Here is a 17,250-nt window from a genome sequence, read left to right on the forward strand (position 1 = left end):
GGGTTGAAGGGGGAGAGACAAAACAAAACCTAAATAAAAGTTATCTTCAGTATCAAAGTATCCATCCATAGCTAAGATGCAAACAGGAACCGCTAATTGGTCATTCTGAATGCTGTTAATGGTGCCAATTTGCCAAAATGTAAAAAACAAATACAGGAAGTTGTATTTATAGCTGTATTAAACAATAAAGTGTGATAGAAGTGACATCTAATAATATTCAATACTGTGTCTGTCTAAATACGTATCTAATATTTGAGAGAGTTGTGCTTGCTTCTCCAAACACTTTGCTGAAGTGGTTTGAACACAACGACCAACTCAGCACTTGGCATGTCTAGGAGGAGTAAACCTCATGCAGAGACGAGGGCTTCATAGCGGACGCCGGTAGATTCACACTCACATTAGCTTTGGTGGATTTTCTTTTAATCCACGCTGATCTGCCGTACTTTGGGTTTTGTGCAAATATTCCAACGTTAGCATGCTACGGTGCTAGCCCAACGTGGTGAGAACATTACATCTGCACAACATCAGTACAGCCTCACGGAGCTTCTAGCATCCGTCTGTTGTGTTCTCATCTGCTCCCCATTGTCCCACGTTTCTGGAAAATATTACATGTACGGTACATAACCGTAACCAAACACCAGGTCTCTGGCAGGATAAGAGGCGTGAACACAGGTGGGAAATACGGGCAAGGAAACACCTCCGAGTCGCCGTGAGACGAGGGCAGATCAGCATTGCGGAGCACAAAAGGACTGCAGCAAGTTCTGTGCTGAATAATTCACACGAGCAACAGCAGTGCAGCAGCCATTGGTCCATTATGTAATTTGAGTAAAAAAAAAAAAAAAAAAATCCTCGCAGGATAAAACGGTGAACAAGGAGTAGGCGTCACCACCCACAACGAGAGAGGCTTTCTGGCAGAGCAGAGTGAGCTCTTACAGTTTGTTCTGATTCTGTCGGGCACAGAAAGACCTCACGTTGGTTTTACACTTCACTCTCGCTGTCAAGGGTTCTTTAAGTATTAAGTCTTCCAGCGTTAATGCCGAAGACAACTCAAACAGGGTCACAACATGCTTAGAAGAAAACAAGTTCACAGAAACAGAGAAACATCTGACAACACTTAAAGTACGAGCTGCTCCAATATCTGACTTGCACACATTAAGTGTTCCGAGATGTTCTGTGTTGTATTTTCTAAATCACATCCAGTGACGAAGAGTGTTGAGGCAGACAGCTGTGCATACCTTGTTCATACATTAATGGTTCTTTTTGGGGGGGGGGGCTGCTGTAATCCCGACATGTGAAGCTGCACAAGTTTTAAAGATATTCTCTAAATTATTCAAATCATCTCAGAGAGAAAAAGTCCTCTCGAGCTTAAAGTCTCCGTTAAGCGCAGCCGGTGAAGAAGACTTTACATACATTCATACAGGATTTTAATAAGTGGGTGTTCAAACCAAAAATAGAGGGTGCGTTGGAGGGTTTGTGTTGCTACGGGTGTCCGTGAGAAGATGAAATGTGATCCAGGAAGGTTGGTTTTGGGTGACAGACCCATGAGTTTGAAGGCTTAAATGCTAAAACGCTACAAGATAAGACGGCAGTTCACACATCTGGAAGGTTATCGTGATGAAAATCTATCCAATATCTCTATCTGACCATCTAATCACGTCTAATAATGCCAGACGAATAAGTAATCTACCAGAAATGTTCACTTTTACAGCAACATTATATTATGTTGCTGTAAAAGCTGAGCAGGGTTCAAATGTCTTGTCGGACAATGCTGCATTTTTTCAGTCATTGAAATGAATGTGTTTTTCGCCACAGTGCAGATGTTGTCTGCCAACAACTTAACACAACATAAATGCGACGGTCATTTTGTGATTTAGAATGAGACGGCTCCATAAAAGAGGATATTTGGACAGCACACGGTGCAGTACTGTGGGGATTTAACCTCTGACCTCTGTTAAAGGGGCCTGGCTAACTGCTGGGTTACTGCTGAAGGTCCTAAACTGCAGCTTCATTTTACAACCCACCTCGCACATCTGGAGCTGAAAGAGACGCCTCTCCTTCTCCATCTCCTCGGCGATTTCAGCCCCGGTGATCTCCGTGCGGATCATTCCGTGTTGCTTGGCGTGCTCTCGCTTCTCCTTCTCGATCTTCGTACTGACACAGAGAAGAGGACGGTTACTGTCTGTTCTTACACCGTGCATGATGCAGGTTTGTTGTTCTGCAATGCGTGCAATATCTTCTGGAGGACACACCAAACATTGCGACACATTATCCACAGCGTTTGATCCATTATTCAGTGCTCTATAATTAGCTCAATGGTGCAAATGTGTTGTATTACAACAGTACACTTTAATTATCCACTTACAACTTGGCCTCGTAGTCTTTCCATGCTTTGTCGAAGGGCTTCTTTATGTCCTGCAGAAACACATGGGCGACAAGCGTCAGCAGACTACAGAGAGGTCACCGCAGGGACCCCAGTTATTTGCAGAGTTGGATCGCTACCAGAGGTCCAACAAATGCCTCACTCCGCTCACAATTTACGCCCGGTGACGGCCTAGCGGGCGTCCACGCCTCTTCTTGGACCCCGACCATCGACGGTTCATGACCCAGTTACCCGCCACTCGCCTCAAGCACAACACAAAGGCTTACAAAGGCACAAATGTTTACTTCTGCAAGATTTACAGCGTGAGCTTTTAAAGCAGAGTCTCTCTGGCCTCTTCTCGCTCACAATTGACGTACAGAGGTTAATAGAGAGACGTGCTGAGGAGGCTTCTACTTTCCCGCTGTTGAGCTGTGCCGTGGGGATGGGGATGGGGATGGGGATGGGGATGGGGATGGGGGGGGGGGGAAGCGCCGGAAGAGTCGACAGACCGAGAGAGAGAAAATGTCAGGGAGAGAAACTGCTTCACAGTAAATCTTACCCCTTTAACGCCTTTCAAATCCCCCTTCAGCAGCGAGTCCAGGGTGAAGATCACATTGTGACTGAGGCTCTGAAGCTGGAGGACACACGGAGAACACAGGATTATAATGTAGCTGTTGTCACGAGATATATATCATACATCAGATATCATAACTTTGTATCATAACTACAAAGAGCTGTCTGTGCCGCTGAAGCTTAATGAAAAACATAAGTGATCTAAACTGTTGCATTGGGTGACATGTTCCTTATTTTAAGTCATTTCCACAAACACAGTCCTGCTGCTGAATGTGAATTTATTAGGAGCTGAATATAGTCCCCAATAAATCCATTGGTGTTTGAGCGATGTTACTGAAAACTATATCGCTCTAAATATATAGTATTAGTATTAGTATAGACTCATTTTTAAAGCTACAACGAGGAACTTTTGTTTTGTGTTGATTTTGGCGGTCCCTTTGGACAAAAGAGGTAGTGGTTCTGACTCCCTTTAGAAAACCTCTGCAGGTCGGAGGAGGAAGTGAAGCAGGAGGTCCGAGCTTAAGGAGATTCTAAGGAACCTTAACTCGTTTTGTCTAATTTTCGTGGCCAATCGGACACAATGAAAGACATCGACTAAAACTCTTGAGGGGAGCTGCATAGTTAAGTGACAGTGGGGTTTCACTTAAAGACCATGTGCTTGTTTGCTCGGTTGTTAAAACAAAAACAGGAATACGGGAATTGTTGAGCACTGAAAGATGGAAACGCATTGTTGGTTTTAGTTCATATATGAGATTTATTGACCATAAGAAGAATATAGAATAACGCCGGCCTTGTCCCTTTAACGTAGAGTGCAGTGCAACATCACATTCATGCCTGCTGACTGAATAAAATCAGCAACATAATAGCAAAAGTGCAAGTTAGTCTATTGAAGAATTAGCAAAAGCTGGTTGCCAACAGCTTGGGTTGCCACAGTTCTGCTCAGCAGCTCTAACCATTAGGATCAGCGAGGTCATTTACAACACTGCTAAGCATTTAAGTCCCTGTTGTTGTTAGCCGAGTCTATGCAGACACACACAGCAGCGGTCAAGGAAGTAAACTACGCTTAATGGGCGGTAATGTGCTTCTTAAGTGCCTGACTTGCATATGGCCAGTGTCAGAATCAATCCTGCGCTGGCTGGCTGCCGGTGTGCTCTAACAGCCCATCCTGTAAGCATCCGCCGTCTCTTCTAGTAAAACGTTCCCAAAAAAAAGGGAAACGACCTCTGAGAAAGAGGAGGAAACGCTGGCAACAACGCGGCCAAAATCTGTCCATAAAATCCTTACATTCGAAGCCGATAACACGTGTAGGACATCTAGGGCGAGCGCTATTCGTCAATTCTCATTTGCAGCGCACGCACATACCAGCAGCCCTCTGGGCGCAGCTATTGAAGTCTAAAAAAGTCACTCAATAAAACACTCCAAATGGAAAAGACGAGAGTTAAGAGACCGAAAAAAAAGGAGAGAGGAAGAGAGGAACGAGTGGAGGTAGTTTAACTTTTCTGCAATATGCAGGTAGCGCCAACAGGTGGGCGATTTAGGAAGGTTTATGGACACGGACACACACACACACACACACACACACACACACACACACACACACACATAACACAGTTGTTCCTGGTGCTGCCAAGTGTATTTATGGAGTCTAATCTCGCCGTCAGCCACACAGGAAGAGAGGGAGAGAGCGGGGACCGGCTCTTCTTCCAACAACAATCACTCACAGAGGATTCAAACAGGACACATTATTCAACAGAGACGTCAGGGGAAATCCACGGCAGGAAGATAAGAGCCTCCACTGGGGACAAGAAATACAAAGCTTTGAGGTAGATACAGCCGCAGTCAGCTATACTGACCGGCTGCTACGCCGCGTCAGGCGGTGTCAGCACATTTTATACCGTTTTTTAAAAGGGTCGAGATTGATGAACCTGTAGGCGCATGCGCCTCTATTTATATATGTATTGAATTGGTTTTACTCCTCAATAACCTCTTCACCTTCTCCACTACATGCCCAACCTAAAGCCTAATCCTAATCTTAACCTTAAACCCAAATCCTAAACCACTTATAGAAGCGAAGACAGGAATAAAATACTATACTCTGTCTTTGGAGAATTTCCCTCTTTCTATCAACGTGAGGAAGACGCAGAGCGCTCTGTGGGAGAAGCTACTCATTTCATGTGACATCAAAGGAGCTGGCATGTTGAACTCACCAGGTTCTTCAGCAGGGTGGACAGCTCCTTGGTGAGGGAGGAGAACTTGACGAAAGCCGTTCCCAGGTCGGGGTTGTCCCGGCTGATGAAGTTGCTGCCAAATTTGTCCAGAGCCTGAGCGTAGTTCTCTTCATTCTGGACGTGGTCTGTGTTGGAGACAGAGAGGAAAGGTTTAGTTTCTCTGCCCTGGACTCTGGCTGATGAGTAGCATGATTAGCATGATTAGCATGTGTCGAGATCAGATGGTGTCTTTTTTACATTATGACTTCAGCCTTCACCTCTGTTATCCCATGAGCGAGGATGTTCACATACATAGTAGTTTAGTGGTGAAGAGGACCGGTGTCACACAGCGCTTTATAACTCTCCAGAGAACATCCTAAATATATGCTCGCCAATGTTGCAAGATTTTACTTTGAGAGAAAGAAAAGTGTTTGTTCATTCTTTGTTCTAAACAGCAAAGCGGCACAAACACCTGGAACAAACCATCTCCTCGTCGTGTTCGTGATAACACAGATGTGGCGGAAATAGTCAACAGATCCCACAATGCAAAGTTCTCCTGTAATACAATAACAGACACATGTGACCTTAACCCGTGAGTTCTGATCAGAGCCGCTCCAGAGAAACGTCGTTTGAACGTTGTTGACTGTAATAAGTCGTCTTTATACGCAGCACATGTCGTCGTCAGTCACACGGCAGCATGCGTCTGTCCTCGTCGTCACGTGAGGGACGGAGGAGCCGTGATGTTCAGACCGCTGAGGTAGAGGTCTGAGACGGTGGGCAGGTGAGACAAGCAGCATGAAGAGCTGTGGCGGCCATTTTGAACTTTGGTCAGACTGGAAACTCAAATACAATCCGAACAGAGTTGCACTTCTGTCGTCTGTTTTAATTTCTATCTTTTCATGTATTTTTTTTATAAATATTTTTAGTTTTTACTCCATATTGTAGGTATTATCTGGGCCACCAAAGAATTGCATACTTAAAAAGTTTATGGTCATAATTCTTTTCTGCAACAGGCATTGCAAATACCTCTCTACATAACAGGCTTTATTAGCAGTGGCGGGGTCCACCATTCATTTACTGGATTCAGATTCACAAGCAACGCTGCAGCATTGCTGTTTGTCGTTTAGTCTCACTGTTAACAGCCTCACCATTGACTCTCTTAACATAACATAACATAATATATATATATATATATATATATATATATATATATATATATATATATATATATATATATATATATAACATCAGAGCTGTGTTTAGTTACTGCTGATGCAAACCCAACATGTCACACTGCCGCTGCTGCTTTGAGTGCTCCATGATATCAAATCACGATAGCTCAAACATGAGGCGAAAAGGTCACTTATTGACTTCTTTATAGTGGTTGCACTACAAACAGATACACCAGTTGCTCTTCTGGTATACTTCTCACAAAGTAGCTAGTAGTAGAGTGAAGTAGAGTGATTGTTGTTACTGTCAGTAACCACAAGAACTGAGAAATGAAGGATTATAACTTACGGCTTGAGTCTAACTACTCATTATATTTGAAAGAAGTACAGACATCCCACTCTCATTTCTATGTTTAGATCACAAACAGTACTTCTCTGACTGTAACTACAAACCAGAGTAACTAACTACTGTGTAACTGATGAGACACTGGACTAAAGAGTTGTTACAGTTGTTTTCACGAGAGAGTCACAATGGGAGTACGGTAAACTGTCTGTTCTGTGGAGAACAAACAAACTGTTTGAAACTGTCAATTTGCAGGGAGGAGGCTGCTCTCAGAGGATCCACGTCACAGCAACGGACAAAACTAAACACACAAAACACCATCTGTCCCACAAAAGGCAACGTTCCAAACAAAAAACAAAATGCAATCCTCATATTTTATTAAAGATATTTAAGAAATCCTGGACTCTCCAGTGGGAAAGAGTCGTGAGAACAAACCCAACAATCAGCTTAAGCACACTCAGACCGGTCTCACCTTGTCCTGAACTGTAGATGGCCTTCACTGATTTCTTCACCTTCTGCAGGGAGGTTCGGTCCTGGTCCAGCGCCTGAGGAGAGAGGAGGAAAGCACGCTCTTAGAACCTCTGAACCGGCTTCGTCTTTTAAGAACTCACTGGACACATTCACATGAAAAGACAGTTGATTTAAGGCGACGGCAAACTTGAAGAATTAAGGGCAAAAGAAGAATAATATTTGCTCAGTAATTCAAAGCATGCTTGCTGCACAGAGCGCTCACAACACAGTGCTTGACCTGAATGTGGCATAAATCATTATTTCACTTTTGACTGTTGGAGCAAAGCCTTTGTCCCCTCTAATAGGCTAAATAAATAGGCAGGATATCCAATGTTATAACAGTCAGGCTATCTAATTATTCACAGTGAAACGTCTAAATGTGAGAAGAATAAAAGGTGCCACTGACCTATTGTTACTGGGAAACAGATAGTCTCACTTCCATGCAAAGTCTAGAGATTAATGCTCAAGAGTTCAGCATCCAACGTTAAAATAATGACCGACACAAACCGCTTCAAAGACGCCGTAGATCATAACGCCAGCGGTGACTCATTTAACGATGATGCATATCTATATTTAGAGAAAAGCCTGCAAAGCCATTTAAGACAAAGCCATGCTTGAGTGACCTTTGAACCGATTTTACTCGTCACACCCCCCCCTCCCAAAAAAACAGCTTTACACAAGGAAAATTCATCACCATAAACATCATACGCCTGTAAGAACAACTCCTCATGTGCTCTTATTATTGCTGAGCTCACTCCCTGCCAGAGAAAACATCAACTTCTGATATATCATCTGATGTTACGGCACATTTAAAACGTCTTTCATGACGCACGGCTTGATTTGTGGCCTGAAACCTAAACACAAGTACATTTTACTCTGAAGGGGACATTTCTAAAAGCCTCTTTGTGTTTCACAGCCTCGTCTCGTCTTCATCAGCCCAACTGAACAACGGGTTGCCTTTCATTTTCATTACCTCATCGGTGCAGCATACTCTCCAAAGCTCTCTTTAGTGCACACTTCTTTGCATAGTATTAAAAAATGTTTAATACTATGTTGGAAAAATAAAGAATAACTTGGAATCAGCAGATCTAAACCTCTGAACACAAAAGTGCAACAACGCCTCCATTCTTCTTGGAGTGACTCTACTCTTACATGTGTGCATATTATAAAGGCAGGACGTTGTTGAAGTGTCTGACCGTCACTTGACTACATGTTCGGTGATGGTTTGAACCTCATTAGAGCCCAAAGAGTGTGCTTCAGTATCAGGTGAATTTGCATTTGTTGGATTTTCAGTAAAAGAAATCATCCGAATTACTCCAATAAGAAATTATTGTTTAAGAAACGTCTTGTTCTAATACGTTAGGTCATTCAGCATCTATACTCACATGCACATCATGCTGTTATCAATTAAAAACTTTATTCAATTTGACCAGCTTCAGTATCGGTCCAACAACCTCTACATTAAATCTAGTGATGCATCCCTGGAGTGTTCCGACACAGCACTTCCCCTTTAATTAAGCTTCTAGCCGTTATTGGCTCGTGGTATTTCCCCGATTATGATGTGTAATCACGGTGTAATGAAATGAAAGGAAGATGTTTATTTGTTGGGGGAATATGGGAGTTAAATGCAACAGCCCCCTCCTGACCGGCCTCGCGAATGGAGAACGCAGCACCATCGAGGTGGAGCATTTACTCCGGCTGTGAGAACTTTCCTCCGTGTTCTACTATCGTTTCATTTACTGCGGGGATCGCCGAGACAACCGGGAGCCTCGTCGAGCTCAGAATAAGCGGACACAGACCCTCACCTGAACCGCCCGTCTTGAGCCATTATTGGCTGTTTTTTCACCGTAATTTATTCTGACAGCACAATCATTTCACATCCGGTTCCTCTGAACCAGAGGGAACGGAACCGTAACTCTGCTCGTGTCCGCTCGTAATAGATGATAAACACGGGCAAAGAACACCATTACAGCAAGGTCAGGCGGTTAAGAGCGGACGCACACACAACAGAGGGCTAATTCAATTTCACCACATCATTAAGGCGTCCTTGGCCTCCCCTGGACAGTTTTACGTGGCTCTTCCCCAATTATGGCAGCAGTAGTTTGCCGCCACAGGGCCCTTTCTGCCGAGCCCTTTGATCCCCCCCCCCCCTGCACATAGGTACAGACACCGCTGCCCTTTGGCCCCCACACCGCCTCATTATTTAGCCCCGTGTCTGTTTGGCTCAACAGTGGCCCACACAGGCTTGTGCCAATATTAAAAAGTTCATAGTAGAACCGATCTTGACCAGCATCGTCTCTGTGTATGACATCTTGATAATTACTATAATGGAACATCTTCAAACCAGATGAAAACATGCTGAAATGATGAAAAAGCACAAAACCTGAGGTTGCTAATCTAGTGACCCCTGTTCTCTGAAAACATGAGTTAGAGCGTCAGAGCCTCCACTCTGACGCCATCATATGAGTTCTTTATTGTGAAGTGAACATCTTTCAACATTTGTAGACGCCACCATGGGCTCTGCGGCTAAACAATGAATCATTTACTAAAGAAAATGATCAGCAGACTTTGTTTACCACAACATATGTTTTCTTACGACTCAAAGCAGACTCCATCGAAATGATTAGACCACAAAAGTCACGCGTCAGATCCCCGTCACAGCGGACACGTTTCCTCGCCTCGCTGCGTTTCCTCGCTCCGTGAGCACTTCAGACGCCTCCGAAGTAAATCTGTGATTATTCAGACGGCGTAGTGCAGCGCGCTGATTAGGGTGAAGAGCACGAAGCCGAGGCCGAGCAGGCGGGCTTGACTTTTTGTGGCGCTCATGTTGAGAGCAGCTGGCGCCGCCACCCAAGGGTCACCCATAATCCACTCTGTCTGTGTTCGTAATTAAAATGTTCAGCCGTTAACACGCTTTGCACAGATTCACTTTTTTTTTTATACCCTATTTGGATTTTGGTGTGCCAACACATCCATACGTTACCGTGTCAAGGATTAAGTGAGTGCTTTGTACCGTTTGTTTTGGATAACAAGGCTGGGAACATTCATTCAGCAACTTTTTGAGAAGATAAACAATAACTATCTGCACATTTCTATTTCAGCGGTAAATGTGAAGAATGTAACTTGGAGAGGAGGTTTGTTAAAGCCGTATCAATGTATAAGCGATGTCTTGGCACACATTCTTTGCGAGCCCTTGGCAACAGGCAAGAATGCATCCAAACTCTGCTCTCCAAAAGGCCGACAACTATTGAATGTAGTCAAAGGATTGTTTTGGTTTTTTTATCTGCCAGGAACCGACGGCAAGCTCCAACTCAACCCGGGGGGATTAGAGAGTGCGACAATGCCAAAACATCTGCGGTCGTTCGTCTCTCCGCCCGAACAGCGAGTGACGCACGTGGACGATTTATTTAGTGCCGTTGAGGAAAAAAGAAGCAAAAAGACGTAAAGTACATTGTGTTATTCCACCGAGAAACATATCTCGCAGAACCATTTGTGCTGCGAGAGTCAACAGCGCGTCAGAATGCTTTTAAGTAGAAGTCTGTCGGAGGCGGAGCCAAACAGGTCAAGGTTCAGCTTTGAGGAGGTGAAGGGCGGTGGTGGTGCTCGGTGAAAAGGCATTTCATCCAGTTCAAAGATAAAATATTAATTTATGAAATAAAAAAGTCAATTATCAGCTGAATAATTGATTTTTGAGGGTCTTGTTTTGAGTATTGATGGTGGCGTCAATAGGGTTGGAAGACAAAATAAAGATGCACTGCACATTTCACCATGTTGTGGACACACAAACATACTTGGCGAATGCACTCTTTGCAACTTTGCTGCTATTGTGTGGAAGCGTAAATCCATAACCTTCACAAAAACTCACGCTATGGGTGGATCTCATGTTTATTTTCATTATCTACAAATATTTGACTGATCTGAAAAATGAATCGCACTATGAGAGCTAAATTAAGAGGCGATGGAGAACTTTGAAACACGTTTGTGCTCTAGTAAACAATTTAATCACCAACACATTGGTTGTGTAAATAAGAATGCCGATGACACGGCAAAAAAAAGTCACACCCACAGAGCATGGTGACAAGAAGGGATCCAGGATCCGAGACGAGTCTGGTGGGCCACCGACATCGCCGTCGGGGACAGCGTGGCCCCGCCCCTCCCCACAGGAAGAGAGCGGTGCCGCAAAGTTCAAGGCCAGAGCCGCAAACCTTCGTCCCTGGGCCTTCCCAAAGCCGAGCTAGAGCCGGTACGAACGCGGTCTGAAAACGCACCGCTTTAAAAAGGGAAGCGGTGCGCTGGATTGTGTTATCGTTGACCTCTAAGTTTCTCTCTGGTGCATTCTGAGTGAGAAATGGAAGCGAGTTTTGATCAATTGGCTCTGACAGAAATCGTGTGGTTGTGACAACTGACAGAAATTTGGAGGATGTTTTGTATCTTTGTGTTTTGGTCAACTTGGACTTTCTTTTAGGCATTCTTCACTACTTTCTGACTTTTCAGACACCCTACTTTATAATGTTACAGTCCATTTTAAAGTGTGACACATGTGTGACCAATGGGGTTAATGGGGCGGACTTCCTGGTTCCCAAACAAGCGCACAAACACAGAGTCATGCCGAGGAGGTCAGAACCTTGGGGGGGGATTGTCGGGGTAAGTGACTGGGCATGACTGACTGGAGGCCGTCTCGGCTTCACGCTTCCTGTCCGGAGGCCTTATCCTCCCTCAGCAGGCCTGCCGCTTCCCCCGCAGCCGTCCTTTGACAGGAAGCAGGAAGCGGCCCGGGCTCGTCGGTGTCCTGTCCGGGGTCGGCAGCACCCCGTCTAATGACACCAACTGCTCGCCGCTGACAGCTGAGGGATTGAAAAACAACACGCTTTCTGGCTGTCGAAATTCCCGCATTCCCGTCACTTTCATGGCACGTTAAGTCGTCTTGCTCGTTTCCTCCCTGAACTCATTCTTCCTCCTTGAACCTCGCTGCTCTTCTCCTCCACCTCGATATTTTTGGCATCGCACCGGCGATGTGCGGCCTCGCGGCTGCCAAGGAGTCGCGGTCTGGCCGTCTCACACGTCGGCTCAACATTCTTCGCTGCGGAGATTGTGGGAAGCAGCTCTGACTAACCGTCCCGCTCGCTGCTCGTCAGCGGCACGCTGGGACTCAACTTGTGCCACTGTGGCAGCTTCGACGCTTCACCCAGCGAACACACAGACACCCGAGTTCTTAGAAATACTAAAATGCGAATCATTTCCTGGAAGAAGAAAACGGGAAAGGGCACAATTCTCAAAGGACTTCCCTAGAGACCGAACACGGGGCGACAAAACAAGTTTTATTTCTGCTTCCTTTTTCACAAAAGTATTCTCATTTCCTTTCTGGCTCATAATTACACAACAACTACACCACAAAAACACAAAAACAAGGATACGTGTCTGTGTAAATTACAGTGATAAAGCTAGCTTTCTATTTCTGTCTGGATGAAGGATTCACAGTGGAGTCGGGTCATTGTGTCTGTCTGTCTGTCTGTTGAGTCTATGTGGCATGACTCAAGCAGGAAGGGTGGGGAGCTGCTTTCATTGGCAGGAAACGAATGCACATCCCTTTCTCTGGGCCTGCAGCCGGAGAGGCCTTCAGCTCTCCAAGTGGGAGAGGAAAAATGAGAGGATGTAACATTTCCAAAAGCAGCTGAGGTCAGATGGCCTATTTCTCTCTCTCTCTCACACTCACTCACACACACACACACACACACACACACACACACACAGTATTGAAAGAGAGCGATCGACTGCCAGTGGTTTCGGTTGAGAGGTGCATCAGGGTGACCACATGACCGATGTGGTCATGTGGCAAATAAAATGAGGAGGATCAAGTGAGACGACATCTTTTCCAGGGTTCTGGAGTTAATGAGGATCCAAAACATCCATCAATATAAAATGGTCTTTTTATGAAGCCAAGGTTTTTACCTCCTCACACTGAAAAAGACCATAATATTTCTCGATCAATAGCAATAATTAAGCCATCACTTGGCCTCTTGCTGATGCTTACAATCCATTTTACTGGTCCACGATGGAGGACCAGACCAAAGACCAAAGTGTAGCAAGCAGAAGACTAACCAGCGTCTCAGCCCCTAAACTACACATCACACAACATACATACACATTAATATATACCGATAGTACTTCTTTCTGGTGGAGAGACAAGGAACCTACAAACTCGCATTATTATTTTTAATAGGAATTCAAATGTATACAAGACCACGAACGTCTGAACCAAATATTCATTGCAATCCATCCAATAGTGGTTGCAACATTTCAGTGTGGGCCAAAGAAGTGGACAGACCGACCGCTACCACGAAGCAATGAAGCATTTGATAACCAAATTAAAACACACTATGCGTAATCAGATATTACACTCAAGCAGCCATCGCTTGCTTTTTGCTCATGTTATCACGATATCATATTCTGCGCGTTATGCTCATCCTTCTTCGTCACACCATCCATAAAGATCAGCTCGTCGATGTGTCGCGATCTTTGCAGCCAACTCTCAAACTCCCATTGGTAGTAACCTCCCGTTAGCACTCGAACGCCCCGCAAGGAAGCCCAAACCACAATGAAATGGACCGGTCCCTGCTCTCCACTGGAGGGCTACGTGATAATGACGTTACAGAACATCGACTGTGATGAAAGTAAGACTGAGTCACTGTATCTATTACACACATCTCGACCTGCTAATGCTACTGGCCACTAAGAGAGGTCAATATAAAGTCAGAGATCGCTCCATTATGTATTGCAGATATTAGTCCGGCTAATAGCATCCGGCTCTTCGCTGTCAGAGGGAAAGAAACGAGCTGCATCTTGCAGTCAAGACGAGCATGCAGCGGCGTTGCATTCACACTTCATTTGGTCTCTCTCTCTCTCTCTCTCTCTCTCTCTCTCTCTCTCAGCCCACCACCTTTTTTACCGAGCGATGTGCATGTTTTCTCGCCCACACACCGCTGCATTAGCCTGCACTCACCTAGCATCAAACAGAAAGCATAGCTGTATCTGTATTGTGTTTAGGAAGTCATCATTGGTGTGAAGCAGCTGCTGTTAAACAGCCGTCAACGGGAGATCAGCGACGGGAACTCGACCTAGCATCGTCTTTCTGACAGAGTTCGATATCGGTGAGACAACAAAGAGCAAAGAGGTCGTTTGGTTCCTAAAATATGAAACTCAAAACTCACACTTTCTAGTCAGGGATGGAGGAACTGTAACAGATCTATTGATTATGGTTTTGATTAATCGTTTAGTCTTCATAATACAGTAGCAGTGACAGTAAGGTATGTGTTGAAACAGAGACACAGTTATGGTCTCCTGGCTTTTAACTTCCGGTTCAAAAAACGTGACCAGAGAGAAGTGTGTTCACCTACAAACCTCAGCAACGGCTTCACTGGAACAAAACAAATCAACGATGGAGCTTCAGATCAGAAACCCACAATGCATCTCTGGTCTTAGTGGGGATTGAACGTTCACTGAGTGGCTGCTCTGGACCTTTCGTTCATATAACATGACCTTCCTCAGCAGATGGATTGTAGATCTTTAGTAACTTCTCGTCTACATTGGTTTAAAAGTCATTCATTGGTCAATCTGCTTTCCAGGGGTGGGACTTAGCAGCAAATTCATTAATCAATAATAAATAGAATCATTATTTGCAGCCTTAAACTACTGAGTGGAGCTCGTAGTGAGGTTTTTGTGTGTCTTTTGTTTCCCGTTAATCGGTAACAAATGAGAAACAATGAGAGAAAACTCTGGCTTATTATAATAAACAACACTTTAAGTGTTTGAGCATTGATCATTATTACACAGTATACAATACTAAAGACCAAGACTTACAACCCAGCGCTGTGTAGGTTGATCAAAGAAAAAGTAAAACAAACTGCTCCACGCGTTTATCTCTAATCTTTCACTGATCATTGATCAGCTGATAAGTCCGCCAGCTCAACTTCCTACCAACCAGCCGCCCACGTTGCAAATCTTTCGGGCACGCCGCCAAAGAATGTGCTCCCTTGGTAAAAAAAATGCACAATCAGAAGTAACCTTATTGTTTTAGCCTCTGAGTAACGGTCCTTGGCCAAAGTCACAGACTCTGCAGAGCGCTTTACAGCATTCCTTGAAGTTTTTCTGCAGACGAGTCTCGAATTTCACACTTTATGGGACTCTTGCCGGGTTAGAGATCGGCTAATTCCGAAACCACAGGTGTATCCACTCCCACGGGCCGTGTGGACGTTCAGATAGTTTGAGCAACTGGACGCGCAGAGGAACAGAAAGAAGCCTTTACTGTGACGTCCAAACAAAAGCTTTAACCATTCGTAATGCATCTGTGTACTCTCAGAGAGCGCAGGAGAAGACGTAAACAAGATGTCTTGAACGACCGTTCATGCCTTTCCTCCGGGCTTGAATGCACTTGGCGGTTCTGGGAAAGGTAGTATTCAAATTCAACATTGAAAGGCTGTGTACACACACACACACACGCACGCACACAAACACACACACACACACACACACACGCACACAAACACACACACACACACACACACACACACACACACACACACACACACACACACACACACACACACACACCAGGGCCAAACACCATCAAAGCTCACAAACAGAGATGCACTGTTTACTCCTCAGGCGACAACAAGACAGTCAGTCATCACAGGACAACGCTGTCTCCTGGTTCTGCAGGGCAGTCAATGAGTGCAGCAATGTCAGCGCTGCGCTCATACGAGCACAGAAGAAGAAAAACGAGGAAGAGGAGGAACCTGTGGGGGTTGAGGTGTCGATGCAGCTGAAGTACAGACGCAAACCAAAAAAAGTAGCTTTGTCTTCTGTGTTAGGATCTCTTAAATCTGCACGATATGTCAACATACATCATATGGTTCACTCTGTTTTATTGGGATTAATAATGTGACAATATTTGAATGTAAAGTGATGCTTCTTGAACACAATATTTCATATAAACTACAGTAAAAGATGGATGAGGGTCACTAAGGATCAAACCTCTATAGCTATATGCTAGCAGCTCACAGCTGTGCTTTGAGCTACATGCTAACATCAGCATGCTAACATGCTATCAATGACAATGCTAACATGCTGATGTTCATCCTGAGGGGAACAGGAGCGTCTGTACCATGGAAATGTAACAGTAGCTGCATTGATGGAGGCACACCGAGATCAAAATGGCTGTCGATGGAAGAAGACTTTACCGCCGTCCATCAGCGTGAGGAAGGCTTCAGACAGATGTGAACACTGACCCACTCTTCCTGGTCTAAATCTGGGGTAGAGCAGGGGGATCAGAGCGGAGGGGCAGAGTCTGGTCCGGGGCTAATCCGCTGCCGGCTAATAGCCCTTGATGATATACGCAGTGCAGCTGTGGCAGGAAGGTAGGCCAACAGCTGTGGCCCACAGACCGATTATCAGATTTCAGCCACAGACGGCAAACACGCCGACAAAACAAGCAACACAACAGAGTCTCACCTCCTGCTGCGGGAGACAGAACTAATTAGAAAACGACTCAGAGGTTTGTTCGTATTTATAGAGAGAGATTTAAAGGAACAGTCGCCCCCACGCCCCCACCCCCCCGAGATGCTCTTTTATTAAATTGTTTGTATCTGGATTCAGATAATAAGTAACACACACATGTTCAGCTAATTTAGGATACATTTACATTTATGTGATGTGACTAAAGGGGAACGCCATATTGAAAAAACAGAAGATTTTCCAGTTTTTTTACAATGACGACATGTGCTACATGGCTAAGCTAACAGGCTAAATACAGCACTTCAGCCTGCATTGTTGCATTATCCGCTAATTAGTTGCTAGTGCAAAGAAGCAGCCAAACAAAGCAGTTTGCAAAACTTTGACTACTTCTGCCATTCTGGCTTCCTGTTCCGTCTTTTCTTTCTTTCAGCTTGTGCGGCCAATAAGCATCACTTGACCCCCGTAGAACAGCTCCATCGATGACACGAACGCTTCGAGGCAAACAGTCGAAGTCGAGGAACTACTCAAGTTGTGTTTTTCAGCCCTACCGACCGCAGCAAGCACTGTGTGATCAAGTCT

At 44.8% G+C, this 17,250-nt stretch overlaps 1 protein-coding gene across 4 annotated transcripts in view; it reads right to left on the reverse strand.

Moving 5' to 3' along the window:
* The window catches only part of asap1b (ArfGAP with SH3 domain, ankyrin repeat and PH domain 1b), a 47,756-nt gene that overhangs the window by 24,874 nt on the left and 5,632 nt on the right, over positions 1–17,250 (reverse strand). For all 4 annotated transcript variants that reach the window (XM_068710011.1, XM_068710010.1, XM_068710008.1 and 1 more), the window contains exons 2-6: positions 7,124–7,196; positions 5,140–5,285; positions 2,919–2,993; positions 2,363–2,412; positions 2,022–2,151 (exon numbers count right to left, since the gene is read on the reverse strand). In XM_068710011.1, coding sequence (XP_068566112.1) covers positions 2,022–2,151; positions 2,363–2,412; positions 2,919–2,993; positions 5,140–5,285; positions 7,124–7,196 — 474 coding nt within the window. The remainder of the gene's footprint in view (positions 1–2,021; positions 2,152–2,362; positions 2,413–2,918; positions 2,994–5,139; positions 5,286–7,123; positions 7,197–17,250) is intronic.

The sequence above is a fragment of the Cebidichthys violaceus genome, unplaced genomic scaffold (assembly GCF_023349555.1).
Source record: "Cebidichthys violaceus isolate CVI_PGR_0920_01 unplaced genomic scaffold, fCebVio1.0.p SCAF_15, whole genome shotgun sequence".
Classification (NCBI taxonomy): domain Eukaryota; kingdom Metazoa; phylum Chordata; class Actinopteri; order Perciformes; family Stichaeidae; genus Cebidichthys; species Cebidichthys violaceus.